At 51.7% G+C, this 15342-nt stretch overlaps 1 protein-coding gene across 1 annotated transcript; it reads left to right on the top strand.

Annotated features, from left to right (window-relative positions):
* Window positions 1-2051: 2051 nt before the first annotated feature.
* LOC119389208 (uncharacterized) lies at window positions 2052-3537 on the top strand. Its single transcript, XM_049415053.1, has 2 exons — window positions 2052-3485; window positions 3532-3537. The coding sequence occupies exons 1-2, from the start codon at window positions 2055-2057 to the stop codon at window positions 3535-3537; spliced, it is 1437 nt and encodes a 478-aa protein (XP_049271010.1). The 5' UTR covers window positions 2052-2054.
* The last annotated feature ends 11805 nt before the right edge of the window (window positions 3538-15342 follow it).

Below are 15342 nucleotides of genomic sequence, written 5' to 3'. Positions count from 1 at the left end.
GGATTTTTTTAGAGCTCCCTTTGACAGCATAATGATATACGCAAACAAAAAATAAATAAATATTTCATGCCCACTTCGACGATGCATGTTTCTTGCAGAGGTGTGTTTCATTTCGAATAATATCGACGCCTGATCACGCACCGTGTTCGCTTTGGTTGTTTCGACAGCTCGCTTGGTCAGCATCATACTATACAGGGGCGTAGCCAAGGGGGGGGGGGTTCAAATCCTCCCCGAAAATTTTCAATTTTGCTTGCGTATATGTACACGCACACATACAAACGCACGCACAAACATACATAAAGTATGGTTGGACCCCCCCCCCCCCCCCGAAAAAATTTCTGGCTACGCCCCTGATACTATACAATACGCACTGGGATCGCGCATGTTTATGATTATGCCGAGATTTGTGCCCAATAATAAGCGCATCTGAATTCACGAAGCCATCGAAAATTTAATTGCCATCTTGGTTCTTTTTTCAGCTCGTTTCCAAAGCGGCATGCAAGGCTTTTTATTACGTGCCGAACGCATGACATTAATACGAGGCACGCCGTGGTGGATTAATTCGGATTAATTTCGGCCACCTGGGTTTCTTTAACGTGTACGTAAATCTAAGTACGCCGATGTTAGTGCATTTCGCTCCCATCGAAATGCAGCTGCTGTATGCGTGAATCGAACCCATGACCACGATTTTAGCAGCGCAACACTTCAGCCTTCTAAGCAATCACGGCGTGTCGCATGCAAGGCCAATATAAACGCTCAGTGCAAACATACAGCTTAATTCTGTTTACAGGGAGCCGCGACGGGAAATGTACCGCAATCAGCTGAACTAAACACTTAGTACTCACGGTACGTTATTTAAACTGTGGTGTAATAAGCCCAAATGCTCCGCTGCTGTAACATTACAAATGGTTGACTCGGAAAGCCAGCGCGCAATCTCGAAACGTACAGCGGCTCTTTATTGTTGTAGCTTCGGTTCACAAACGCACTTCCCTTTCAAATGAGCACGATCATCGCGTTTCTCCCCGTTAATAGTTCGTAATACTGTGTACGACAAAAACTGCTTCAAGGTGACAAGACCGCGAAAGCATCGCGGCGAACTGCCATAATCCACTCTTGACGCCTCTGCTCCTCGGACTGCTTGCATTGGAAACGGTAGAACATGACAGGAAGTTTTCGGCTCTTGGACATTTTTAAACTTTTGTGACAGTTCACAATGCAGCAGGACTGCGTGCCTGCTTTCGAGTACGACGAAGGAACGGCACCCATAGCGTGAAAAATGCGAGATAAAAGCCCCGGGGAGCACGTTCTCCGCGCGCGCGATGGGAAAACCAAGCAAGAGCGACCCGTCCCAGCTACCGGAGTTTTCCCCTCAGGCGAGCAGACGTGTTTGCATCGGCTCCGCCGTTGCTGACCAATGGACCATTTGCAAAAATCTGCAAGGCGGCTTTACTGCAAGGTTGTTTTCCAACCAAAAACTCTCCGTCGCAGACTGGTTTTCTCGCTCATTGTACTTTTACCCCTCCTAATTCCAGTGAAGGCACGCGAGTACGACAAAACGACCTCTTTCCCCAAGGCCGCCTCGTACGAACCCTCAGCCTTCGCTAGGTGGACAAGGCAGCCGTCGTTCGTAAGAAAAAAGGGGGGGGGGGGGGGGGGAGAAGCAAAAACAGAATGAGCGAGAAAAGCAGTCGGGGGTTGAGAGTTTTTGGTTGGAAAACAACCTTGCAGGAAAGCCGCCTTGCAGATTTTTGCAAATGGTCCATTACGCAGTGCCAAGTACCTCGAACCAAAATTTTTTCCTCCACCAATGTGTCCGTGATGACGAGAGGCATTGACTGATACCAGCTGACCCCTGAGGTACGCTTTTTTTTGTCAAATTTCGGGACTTCTTCTACCGCCGCCGTGCGAAGGACTGCTAGGCCTAGGCGTGCTCCGCGGGCGCTAGGCCTGGCACCGTCGCGCCGGTCGCCGTCTGCCGTACTGCTCGGTGGCGGCCGCTCGTCAGCTCTGAGATGGAGGCGTCCGCTCGGACAACAGTGATCGTGGACAACGAAATGCGCGTTCAAGTTCAAGGAGAAGAAATAACACCAGAGGAGTACCACAACGAGGCCGGATGGACGCTCGCGGGGGAGCGTATGTCGAGGCTGCGCCGGCGGGCCCCCGCCAATGGCATGCCCGACGGATCCGGCGGGAGTCAAGCAAGCCCGAAATCGAAATTCAACAAAAACGTGAGAGCCTCGGTCATCAAGGCCGCACGCATGCCAGCCATGCCGCTGGAAGAGAGCAAGATAGTCGTCAGACCCAGAGGGGGACTGGACATCGTCAAGACCGGCACCACCACCGTCGCCACGGCCATACTCGCCGCGGCCAAGATCACGAGCGAGGAAAGCGCGGCGGACACCATCTGCCCCAACACGCAACAGAATATCATGGTCGTCAGTACACCGAACGAAAACAACGCAGCAAGGTACGCTACAATCCATGAAATCTCTATTCAAGGCAAACTCTACGAAGTCAGCGCATATCGCACGGCACCTCACGACACCGTAAAAGGAGTCATCAAAGGCATCCCCACCGACGCGAACGCCGAAGAGCTCGATAGAAATATTGTCAACGAGAGGAACCCACTAGCAGTGGGCGCAAAGAGGATCGGCAGCACGACCTCCGCGATCGTGGTGTTCCAGGGACCCAAGGTACCGAACTTCGTCCGATACGGAGTCACCCTGATACCTTGCCACCTCTACAGGAAACAGATCGACGTTTGCCACCAGTGCGGCCGAGTGGGACACCGTAAGGACGTGTGCCCGACACCCACAATCAAGACGTGCCTGGCCTGCGGGCTCGCGAACCCCAAGGAAGACCATAGCTGTACCCCAAAATGCAAGCTGTGCGGGGGCGAACACTCGACCGGAGACCGAACGTGCAAGGCAAAATACAAGATGCCTTACGTTGTGCGCAAGCGACAATGGGTACGGCGACAGGCCGAACTCCAGCTGCTGCCGGAAAGCGATTTCCCGCTACTCGACAAGCCGTCAGCTGTACAAAAGTCAAGGACACCATCGAAGAATCGCGCGCCAAAATCCAGAGACAGCAGCAAGAAAAGGTCACCATCACATGAACGAGTAGGCTGGGTCGACGCAGCGAAAGGGAACAATACAAGGAGCGCGCAGAAAATCACGGAAGCCGCAAAGAAAGACGATATGAACAAGGTGCGAGAAGCCAACGAGACCTTAAGGCAAGAAAACGCGGCGCTGCGAACAACTATTAACAACCTCTCTCGAGAGATTGCTGAGATCCGTAAGCTGCTGCTATGCAACAACGAGTCTCCACAGAGACCCACGCCAAGCTCAAGAGAGACAGAGGAAACAAGCACGAAGAACCAGGAGGCAGCTGTAGAGGAACCGGCACAGAAGAAGCGAGCCATCGAGGCCCCGCGCAAGCAAAAAGAAAACGACCGCAACGACAACCTCGAAGCCAAATTCGAAGCGAGATTCACCAAACTCGAAGAGCTACTCACGGCGAACATCGCAGCAGTGACAGCAATGAAACAAACAGTGGATAACTACCAAGCCGAGAACATAAACAGATTCGCCTACATCGAAAGGACCCTACAGCCGATCGTGAGCCACCCGACGTTTGCGCCCATCTTCGCGCTACATCCACCCAACCAAGGAACCGCATACGCGCCAACGCAATTATGGCCGCCAACGCAGCAGCAGCAACAGGCGTAACAGTGTGGCAGTGGAACTGTCGCGGCTTGGGAAGGAAGAAGGCAGTCATCCAGCAGCACATTGCACGCGCCGCGCGCAAGCCGGACGTGATACTACTACAAGAGACACTCACCGACGCACCGTCACTCCCCGGCTACAGAGTGCACAAGGGCCCACCCGACGGCAGAGGCCTGTGCACCCTGGTCAGGAAGGGACTCGCGTTCGTCGAACACGAGCTCCACAACACTATCAAGATCGAGCACACACTCACCGAAATCATCCCGGGCAAGAAGAGAAAAGGAAGCATATTTCTGCTGAACGTCTACAGCAACCCATCGAAGAGAAAAGAGAGATTCAAGACACTACTGCACAGAGCCAGCACCGCGGCGGGCCGCAACACGCTGATCGCGTGCGGTGACTTCAACGCGATGAACCCAGCCTGGGGCTACAACAAGTACACAGCAAAGGGCCGCGACCTGTACCAAGACGCCACGGAACTCGAGTTCACCCTCATCACGGACCCGACACATCCGACGAGAATCGGTAACTCCGTGTCCCGTGACACCACTCCGGACCTCACGTTCGTCAAGAACGACGTCCGGGGCGCGATCACCTGGAGAAACACGGGGGCCGACCTCGGCAGTGACCACACCATCGTGGAAATCGGCATACCAGAACACAACGACACCAGCAACAGAACACACAGATGGATAGACTGGGATGCCTTCCGACACACCAGAAACCAGAGGGAAGACGGTGACGACGAGATCGAAGACATCAACTCGTGGACGGCCGAAATCACCAAGAACGTACGCGACGCGACGAAAGAAATTAAAACGGACGCGGAGATAGACAAAGTAGACAGCCGGCTAGCGCATCTCATCGAGGCCAAACAGTCGATACTCAATCGATGGAAGAAACAACGGCTCAACCGCAGACTCAGAAAGCAGGTGGCGGAGCTCAACCGAGCGATCGAAGATCACTGCCGCGTGCTATGCGCGCAACAGTGGAACGAGATCTGCAACGCAGCAGACGGGCAGATGCACAGCGGGAAGACGTGGAACCTGCTGCGGCATCTGCTCGACGAAACCAAGACCAAGTCACACCAAAGGGACAGACTCGCCAAGCTCATACATCGGGCGGTCTCGGTACACGGCGCCGATGAAGTCACCAGGCGTATCAACGACAAATACCTGCCAACTACACCCACCGAACAACACGCGCCGTACGGCGGCCAACCCAACGCGAACCTCGATCGCGATATTGACGTCGAGGAAGTCCGCGCGGCCCTGCACGGCCTCAACAGCCGGTCGGCGGCCGGCCCGGACCTCGTCACGAACAAGGCGCTGAAGAACCTCGACGACGGCTCCATTGAGAACCTAGCAAAGTACTTCAACAAGTGCTGGAAAGCGGGCGAGCTGCCGAAGCAGTGGAAGACAGCCAAGACCATTCTGATTCCCAAGCCGGGGAAGCCACCGGACACGGACAACCTCCGGCCCATCTCGCTCACGTCCTGCGTGGGCAAGGTGCTGGAGCACGTCCTGCTCAACAGGTGGCAAGATTACCTGGAACGAGAAGGGCTGTACCCGGCCACGGTAATCGGCTTCAGACAGCACCTGAGCACGCAGGACGCGATGCTGCAGCTCAAATACCAAATCATCGACGGCGATGGCAGCGCACGCGACAACAAGGCAATCCTGGGGCTCGACCTGCAGAGCGCCTTCGACAAGGTGAAACACTCGGCGATCCTGTCCCAAGTCTCAAATCTCAACATGGGTGAGAGATCCTACAACTACATTAAGGACTTCCTCACGGACAGGACCGCCGAGCTGCGAGCAGGCGACCTACAAACGCAAGAGAAGAAGCTTGGGAGCACTGGCACACCGCAGGGGTCGGTCATCTCGCCGATGCTGTTCAACCTGGTAATGATCGGAGTGGCAGAGAAGCTCGCGGATGTCGAACACGTCAGGCACACCATCTACGCGGACGATATCACGCTGTGGGTGACCGGTGGCAGCGACGCCCACATTGAGTGCGCGCTGCAAACCGCCGTCGACGCGATAGAAGACCGGTTGGAGGGCACCGGACTGATATGTTCGCCGAGCAAATCGGAGCTCCTAATACTCCCACCTACCAACAACGTCAGAGGCAAGACCAAAAAACGCGAATACGAAACGATCCGAATCATAACCAAATCCGGCAACGTTATCCCCGAGGTCGGTAAAATCAGGATCCTAGGCATGGTCATCGAGAAGCACGGAAGAAACGGCGACATCATCGCCCGTCTTACGGCGAAGGCGGCCAACGCGACGCGACTCCTCAAACGAGTCACGTCCCGGAAAGCAGGCATGAGAGAGGAGAGCATAATCAGGCTCGTACAATCCTTTATCATCAGCCACGTCACTTACGTCGCAGCCTACCACAGATGGCTGCAACACGAACGCAACAAAATCAATGCCATCATCAGAAGAGCGTACAAAACGGCGTTGGGCCTGTTTGAGTCCACGAGCACGACCCGCCTCTTACAACTCGGGATACACAACACGCTCGAAGAAATAGCCGAAGCACAACGGAGCGCTCAACTGGAGCGGCTGTCCACGACCAATGCCGGGAGGAAAATACTGGATGACCTGGGAATAGGACACTCGAACGAAGCGGAGACGAAGCTCCCCGTCCCCAAAGAGGTCCGACGCCAGACCAGAACCGACCCCATACCCAAGAACATGAATCCCGACTACAACAAGGGAAGAAGAGCGGCGAGGGCCAAGGCTCTCATCGACCTGCACGCCAACGACGAGCACGCGCGATATGTGGACGCGGCCGAATACCAACAGAACGCTTTCGCGGCGATCGTCATCGAGGCGTCGACCGGCGCAACAAGGACGGCAGCGAGCGTGAAGAGCATTGGAGCGGAACAAGCGGAGGAGGTGGCCATCGCCCTGGCCATCATCGACCCAGACTGCCACACCGTGCTAAGTGACTCGAGACAGGCGGTGCGAAACTTCGCCAAAGGCCAAGTATGTAGAGAGGCCGAACGAGTATTGCGTGCGGCCAAACTGCAAGACAGAAAAGTGAGAATTAAGTGGTTCCCGGCGCACGCGGGTGACGCGTCGGAACGCAATGCCAACCACAACGAGACGGCACACGCAGCGGCGCGAGCGCTAACTAACCGCGCCCCGGCGACAGACCGTCAGACGTGGTTCGGAGCCAAGGACCGCATGACGGACTATAACGACATCACAAAAGCCTACCGCATGGCTCGCAGGACTTTCCCACTCCCGCACCCGCGGTTGAGTCGAGCGGAGGCGGTACTATTGAGACAGCTCCAGACCGGATCGCTACCGAGTCCGGGACTGATGCATCGCATGTACCCCGAGACATACCCGACCGACAAGTGCAAGGTCTGCCGGAGGGAGACGGCGGATCACACGCACATCTTGTGGGACTGCATCAAACACCCAGAGGAAGCGAGATCAAGAACGATCCCGTCGCGGCTCGAGGAAGCCGCGAAGAGCTACGACCTGGATCAACAGCTCTGGGCCGTCCAGCAGGTCCTCGGGGCGCTCGAAAGGCAGGGACCCAGCGAGCCGGCAACGGCGAGCGGAGACCCGCGCCGAGTAAACCCCGAAGACGACGTAGGCCCTCGTCGGGGCGCGCGAGCGCCCAACTGCAGGCACAAATAAAGTTTGTTCCAATCCAATCCAATCCTCTCTCCGCTGGGGCGGCGGACGGCGCTGCGCAAACTTGAGCGTTGGAGGTCTATCCCCACTCTCCCCGCACGTTCACGCGCCCTGCACGCGCTGTCGTTTGCTCCAGTGCACGTGCAGCCTGACGCGTCGCTTGCTCCGAAGGTTTAAAAAAAGAATCAGAGACGGACAAAAAGTCACAGTTTCGCCGCAACGGCGAAGCAATGAATGCGACAGCAACAAATTAGAATGCCACACGAAGAACGGCAAGCAGCTTGATACTTGCAGCGCGCTGCTCAAACGCAAGGAAGGACACTCGAAAAGAACGCACAGGTATACACAGGACGAGCGCGAACTAACAACTGTTACGGTTGTTACTTCTTCGTGTTTAAGCAGCGCGCTACAACCCAATGCTCTTAGATTTTTTTTTTCTTGAAAACTGCGGCGCGTGGAGTGACCCCTCCGTGTCTCTTGCCGCGCGGTGGCGTTCGACGCATTGTTTACCCGGCGTTCCACATCGTGGGTGGGTACAGAAATGGGCCACATTTATACTCCGTTTCATACATCAGGTGCAACGCTACGGGAGCTAGCGAGACTTCTTGCTGTAGATGCGTTCGCACTAAGAAATAGTACCGTGAATTTACCACGCGTAATGTGTTTTTTTTTTCGTTCATGGGCTGTGTAATAAAAGAAGGTGATTTGTGTCCAAGAAATAAACGAACCCCGCTACTTACACTGTTGTCGATAGTTTGTTCTGGATCGCTCAGCGTCTCTTTCTTTTTTGTGTCACGGCCTCCGCGAATAGCAGTGGCAGCGCGCAGCTGGAACTGATCGCGGAGACCAAGCAGAAGACACGCGGATTTACACATTTTGCTGACCGAACTTCTTGCATAGCTTACACAGCGTTGCACTTGATGTGTGAAACGGAGTATAGTTCACGTCTCAAGGGCATCTTTCAAACCGAAGGAAAATGTAGAAGCATTGCTTTAAAGCGCGTCCTTCGGTCAATCTTGCGGGTAATACTTCACACGCTGAAGCACCTGCTCTGTGTGCAGTTAGCGTTATATGGTGTATATAAATAGCTCGCCGTTGTTATGTAAGCAGCCGGTGGCGCGTGGTGGAATTGTTTGAAGCGGCGCGCTGCGAAGCGAGGGGTCGCAGGTTCGAATCCCGATGGCGCACTTCAAAAATTTTTTTCTTCTGATTATTTTTGTGGCGTTTATTGATACATACATACATACATATACATATCCGGGACATGACGGCACCGGTGAACGCAAAAACCAGCCGAGAGTGTCTATATAATTGCTATCGCAATAAAACATTTTCATTGTGTGAATCTCACCAGAGGACAGCGGTTGACCGACCACTTTTGCGGGACCGAGCAGGTCGTCAAGGACGATGCTGAATGTGCGAGCGCTACGTGCGTGTCGATGGGACTGCGCGGGCTCTGTAATTATGTTACCGGTAAAACGCACATTCGTTGCGGCAGTCCTGTCTGCTCGGAGCTGTAAGCAAAGAACCACCACGCTTTCGCGTGCGTTTGTATAGCGCTCGACTTTCAATTGCTTGGATGCCAAGTTTATCGTGCGGCTTAAACTTATTATGAGCACAGTGTGAAGAGACCAAATTTAGTCTGCCCTGTTGAGTCGCTGGTAGTAATGCAATGAGCAGTGTTCATTTTCATGGGAGTTTCACTTTTGCCGAGGTTTGCATCGGATGATAACAACGTCGGATCGTAAGTTGAATGCCACCTTGGATTTCTTTACAGCTCTAATTGACAGCATAATGATGTGGCGCAAAAAAATGCTTCAAGCCCACTTCGATCACGTATGTTTCCTGCAGCGGCGTGTTGCATTTCGGATAATATCGACGCCTGATCACGCACCGTGTGCGCTGACTCGAATGTCGCTTTGGTTGTTTCGACAGCTCGCTTGGTCAGCATCATACTATGCAATACCCACTGGCATCATGCTTGTTTATGACTGCGCCGAGATTTGTCCCCGATAACAACCGCGTCTGATTTCGTGAAGCCATCGAAAATTTTATTGCCGCCTAGGTTTTTTTCTTCAGCTCGTTTCCAAAGCGGCAGCTGTATATCGCCCGCGGCTCACGCGCATGCAAGGTTATAACGTTTTACTATAGCCAAAACCACGATATCATATATGAGGCACGCCGTGGTGGGCGAGCTCGGATTAATTTCTGCCACCTGGGGTTAACGTGCACCTAAGTCTAAGTAGACCGGTGGTACTGCATTTCGCTCCCATCGAAATGCTGCTGCCGTATGCGGGAATCGAACCCACGACCTCAATTTTCGCCGCGCAACACCTCAGCCTGATAAGCAATCACGGCGTGTTGCATGCAAGGCGAATATAAACGCTGAGTGCAAACATGCAGCTCAATTCTGTTTACATTGAACCGCGACGGCAAATGTACCGCCATCAGCTGAATAAAACACTTGTAGTACTCACGCTACGGTATTTAAACTGTGGTGTATTAAGCTAACATGCTCCACTGCTGCCACTTACAAACGGTTTACTCGGAAATCCAGCGAGCAATCTCGAAATGTGCAGCGTCTGTCTGTATGTTGTAGCTTCGCTTCACAAACGCACTTCCCTTCCAAATGAGCATGGCCATCGCGTTTCTCGCCGTTAATAGTTTGTAATACAGTGTTCGACAAAAATTGCTTCAAGGTGACAAGACCGTGAAAGCACCGCTTAGTTCGGTGAACTGCCATATTCCACTCTTGACGCCTCTGCTCCTCGCACTGCTTCCATTCATTTGAAAACGGTAGAACTTGACGGGTGTAGTTTTCGGCTTTTCGGTATTTTTAAAGGGACCGACAACCGATTTTTCTCGACCAAGTTTTTTACGGCGCAATAGAAAGCTCACCCTTCGCAGTGTTTGAAGCTGCAGCGGTAAATCCCAAAAGCACGTGGTTATTTTGTTAGCAGTATTTTTCGATCTGAAAAGCCCTTGTGCTGTACGTACACGTCCTCCAGCTACGCTGTGAAGCTACGGCGATGCCGATAGCCCTCTTCGCATTATGCTCAAGGTTTTACTTTCACAGGAGTGGGTGAAACTGGTTAACCATCTTCATATTGACATTTTCGACCGTTTTAGAACATAAAAATCAGGTAGAATAAGTTTTCAGAACCTTCGTCGTCACGTGACATCTCTTTACCACCTGGCGAGCTAGGCGCTTGTGGCCTCCGCGATTGGTTCCGGCAACGCGTCGCCGGAGGCAATCTCGGAGGCCGCGAGCTAGGCGCTCTTCGTACTTTTCCAACACGTCGCCAGGTGTCGCTAGGCCCTCAGCCAACAACGTTCACGCTGCGCTCATGAGCATCGGGTCATACGTCAAGCGAAGGCGGCGCCACTGTCCCGCTCAGTGCAAACGAATGCATATCTGCACGTTTTACGTTAGAAAAGATTATAATAAAAAGTGTGCTGTATTTCAACGCTAATATAGAGACAATTATTAGCTCACACCAGTAAAAGGTCACGTGGTAGGTACATGTGCATGTTGAATTTCTTGCCGCCAGAGGCGCCAAAACTAATTTTCAGTAATTTCAGCTCACTAGTAAATATACGGCTAGTAGTGTAAGCAGTATGTCAACAAAGAGCGTTAAGCGAAAAGTCAGAGAGACGGAGAGGATTTACTGGAGGGCAGCTATGGAGAAAAAACCGGTTTTGAGTAACTACCGAAAGGGCAAAAATGAAATAAGGAGGGAGGCATTTTACGATAATTCAATGTGAAGCGCTTTACTGTTTGAAGCGAGATCGGGTTGCCTTAGAACGGGTAGTTATAAAGCGAGATTCAGTAAAGAAGAACAACAATGCACGTGCTGCGGGGAAGATAAGAAAACGGCGGAGCATGTTCTGACTGAATGTGGAGACATCCACCCAGGTGTACGTTTGGGCACGAGCCTACATGACGCCTTGGGTTTTCGAGACAATGGAAAGCTGAACATACCCGCGATTGAAATAAGTAAGACACGGTTAGAGTATTGGTGGCAGAAAATTAGAGAGGAAGGACAAAAATAAGTATTGAAAAAAAATAAGGTCATTCTGCCGTAAAGGGCAGAGAACGGAGCGAAAAACTTGCTTTTTTTTTTCTGGAGTAAGATAGTTTTAATTGAAGTAAATGCACTAGGCCAACACAAGAAAAAGAAGAGTAAAGTTTTTTTTTTGTCGAGCCTGGTGGCACACTTGTCACCGCACTGTTATAAAGGGGACGCTCATAGCATCCATCCATCCAGTGAAGAAATAAAAAGAAGTCACAGTTTCACCGCAAAGGCGAAGCAATGAATGCGATAGCAACAAGTTGTAGTGTTACACGAAGTGAGGTTGGCAGCTAACTGTTTTGTATCCGATCTCGCTTAACTACAAAACGCTGGTGTAAGAGAATACGGCCGCTCCAGGGAGCGATGCTCTCCGCATAGTCACTTCGCATTGAGGGCGCAGCACGTAGAAGGGTATACGAGCCCCCCGCTGTGATGGCTTTCGAGATTGCGCGCGCACCAGCGATCGCGACCGCGCCCTTAGATTCAAAGTTCAAAGTTGCTCCTCGCTTAGAATAACAGAGAGCTGAGCTAGTTGGTACGTATTCATTCTAAATAGAGACAGGGCGTGCAAACACGGACACAAGAAAGAGATCAGGACACCACAAACGCCGACTAACAACTGAAGAGACGCACAACGGCTGAAAAGAAAGAAGGCACGAAAACTTATCTGCGCATGCCCATGCAACCGGCGAACCTATCAATCCGGCACGCGTGGCGGTCTACGTGGAAGATAACTGTTAAGGCATTTGATTTCATCTTTATGCAAGTTAATCGACGGTTGGCTCACGCATGCGCTACCACTATTCTCGATATGCCATGCTTCAATCATCAGGCGCGTTTCTTCATTTCTATGCCGGTACAACACTGCGCATTCATCGAATTTTGGCGTGCACTTACAATCTCGACAATGTAAAGATAGATTAGAAGGTGAGCCTCCTGTTAGCGATCTCTTATGTTCCAACAATCTCTAGTTAATGCATCGGCCCGTCTGTCCTACGTAGAAGCGGCCGCAGCTGAAAGGGACCTTATACACCACACTCGTACGGCAATCAGTGAATTTGTTGGTGTGTTTTACGAAACAATTATCGGTCCGCTTCTTGTCTTTTACTCGCTCATTCTTCCTCTGCACAGCGGCACAAATCTTACCTAGCTTATTGGCAGCCGTGAAAACAACATTAACGCCGTATCTACTTCCTACTTTCTTTAGCCTGTGGGATATGCAATGAATGTACGGAATACCTACGACACGTTTCTTCCTATCGCTTTCTGCAACCATGCTCGGACTTAACACAATAGACTTCTTTAAACGCTCAGCGACCGTGGCCACTGCATCACGAGGATACCCTACATCTAAAAGACGCGTAACCTGTGCGCTAAAGCTATCACTCATTTTGTGCTCACACGACTTGGTGAGGGCTGACTTAAGGCAAGACATGGCGATGCCGTTTTTTACAACCTTCGAGTGCTTCGACGAAAAATTTAACAGCGGGGAGGCGTTTCCTGTCGGCTTCGACGGCAGGCCTCACGAGCGGGGTGACGTTATCGCATGCACCTTTCGAGCGACGGAAACGGGACGGCTCGTCTGATCTATGCTTCGGCCGCCCCCGCTCGCGCGCTTTTGGCTGCGGTAGAACGTACGATGCGCGGGGGGATTTTATCGATTTGGACTTCTTACCGGAAGGACGCGACGGCAACGGCGACGGTAAAAACCCGTCGAGACTGTCCATATAATTCCTATCGCAATAATATAAATCTGCGTTTAATGAGAAAAACAGGGTTTGTTTTAGACAATACAATAGACATTCCTTCTACTAATGGAGTTTTCTAAATCCGTGTTCTGAGCGCTTGTCGGTCCCTTTAAACCTTTGTGGCCGTTCACAATGTAGCAGGAAAGCGTGCCTGTTTTCCAAGACGACGAAGTGGCGACAGCCACAGCCAGAAATACGCGAGAAAAAAGCGTGGAGAACCCCGCTTGCCACGCGCGCAATGGGAAAACCAAGCAAGCGCGATTCGTAACGAAGATTCCTCCTCCCTCTGCTGGGGCGGCGGACGGCGCTGCGCAAACTTGAGAGTCGATGTTTGAGCGTGAGATGCCTATTCTATAAGCGTCCCCTTCATAACTGGCGGTGACCTGTGCGCCGCCAAGCTCGAGCATAGCTTTCTTATTATGTTTTAATTCAGCCTAATGCCTCGTCTGCCTCAATTAAACTTTTATTTCTATTGAATAGGATTCGTAAATTCACAGCGCCTTACGGCAGAGTAGACTGAATTCTCACACTATTTATTTTTTGTCTTTTCCCCCTAAACTTACCCACCACTAGTCCTCCAACCTTTAAAACATACAAAAAAGGCGCCACCTGAACCCCCGTGTCAGATTTGTTCGAGCCAAGATAATTAATTGGCCAACATTAACTTGTTTCTATGGCGACGCGTCTCGTCAGACCTACAATTCTCAGTATCGGCGAGGGATCTCAGTAAGTGGACAGGCTATGCGTTCACAGGTAGCGTTACACGCTAGTTAGGAGGAAGCTTAATTAAGGCTCGCATCAACATTTACTGGACATTCGTCCTCACGACACTTGAACTTGAAGCTGGAGTAGCAGCCGTGTTTGACGATGACATTTCTTAGCTCACGTAAAGCACAGAAACTCAACAGCACGTTAATCGCAAGCAGTGAACGCAACGTCATCGCAGCAAACAGCTTTCTATGATTTGAGAACTTACTAAGGTAGCACGTGCACCCACGAGAGGTAGAAGTAGGCCAGCAAGAGCGCTGCCATGCAGCCAGGGAGCGTCAGCACACACCAGGAAGAGGCCGTCATGTCTGGCTCTGGCGACGCCACGTTTCTGCTTGTTAAGTAGCCGGCCACATCATTTGCAGGAACGATAATTTAAAAAAAAAGAAGCGCTTGTGCGTAGCGTGCTCTAATTATCGGCTTGTGCGATATTTTAAACGGAGAGGGATTGACCGGTCGCTTTACAAACGAAAACAAATGTCTTAGACGAAAGCGTGCGCCTGGTTGTATTCTTAGCCAACCTGCAGGGATAACGCAAACGCGCAAGTAATCCCGAAATAAATATTCGATTCAGCACTCTTTGAAAATGCGGCGTTAATCACAGAATGCGCTGCCGAAAAAGTGAGCGTGACGCAACATGGGACTGTGTCACAAGGCCGGCCGCATCATGCCGAGTCGTACTTGCACGAGCGCGACCATTTTTGACACGAAAGTGTTTTATGCCGCGTCCCCCAAGAATCAAAACACCTATTTCCATCATGGATGTGACTTCAATAAAGGGCACGTGGTTAGCTCAGAAAGAAAATGAAAAGAAAACTTCACAGAGTCACCCGACCTGGGAATCGCACCCAGTCATTCTGCGTGGCAGTCAAGTATTCTACCACAGAGCCACGCCTTTGCTTGGAACTCCATCGAAAAAAAAAAAAAAAACTTGGAGGACGCTTGAGCTTCGTTTTGAAGAGTAGAACACGATAGCGTAATCGGTCCCCGAGCGCATCGCCTTCTCAAGTGTTAGTCTGGCTTGGGTTCTCGGTGCACGCCTCAACCACGCCGTAAGGAAACGAACGACTGTGCGCATAGCATTGGCCGTTTCAAATTATCCAAGAATGCCTGCTGCAAGTACAGTTGTTAAGTGTCGACTTCGCCATGTCTCTTCCTTTTGCGAATCAGCGAAGAGCTCACTACGCGTCCGTAAAACGTGTTACACGGCTTTGTATGGGTGGGCCTTTAAAGGGGTCATGAACCACCCCTCGCGCTTGGCGTGAAAGACACTTTGGAATGAGTCGGACCCTTCCCAAGAATATATAGCCGAAATAATTTTTCGAAAAGCTAAAGCATGACCGGAGATATAGCGATCGCTAGT

This window comes from Rhipicephalus sanguineus, chromosome 4 (genome assembly GCF_013339695.2).
Source record: "Rhipicephalus sanguineus isolate Rsan-2018 chromosome 4, BIME_Rsan_1.4, whole genome shotgun sequence".
Taxonomy (NCBI): domain Eukaryota; kingdom Metazoa; phylum Arthropoda; class Arachnida; order Ixodida; family Ixodidae; genus Rhipicephalus; species Rhipicephalus sanguineus.
This window is presented reverse-complemented; position numbering and strand designations above follow the sequence as displayed.

What these genes read in the sequence shown, in the direction of transcription:
- LOC119389208 (XM_049415053.1), top strand. Translation starts at nt 2,055, where the DNA reads ATGCGCGTTCAAGTTCAAGGAGAAGAAATAACACCAGAGGAGTACCAC.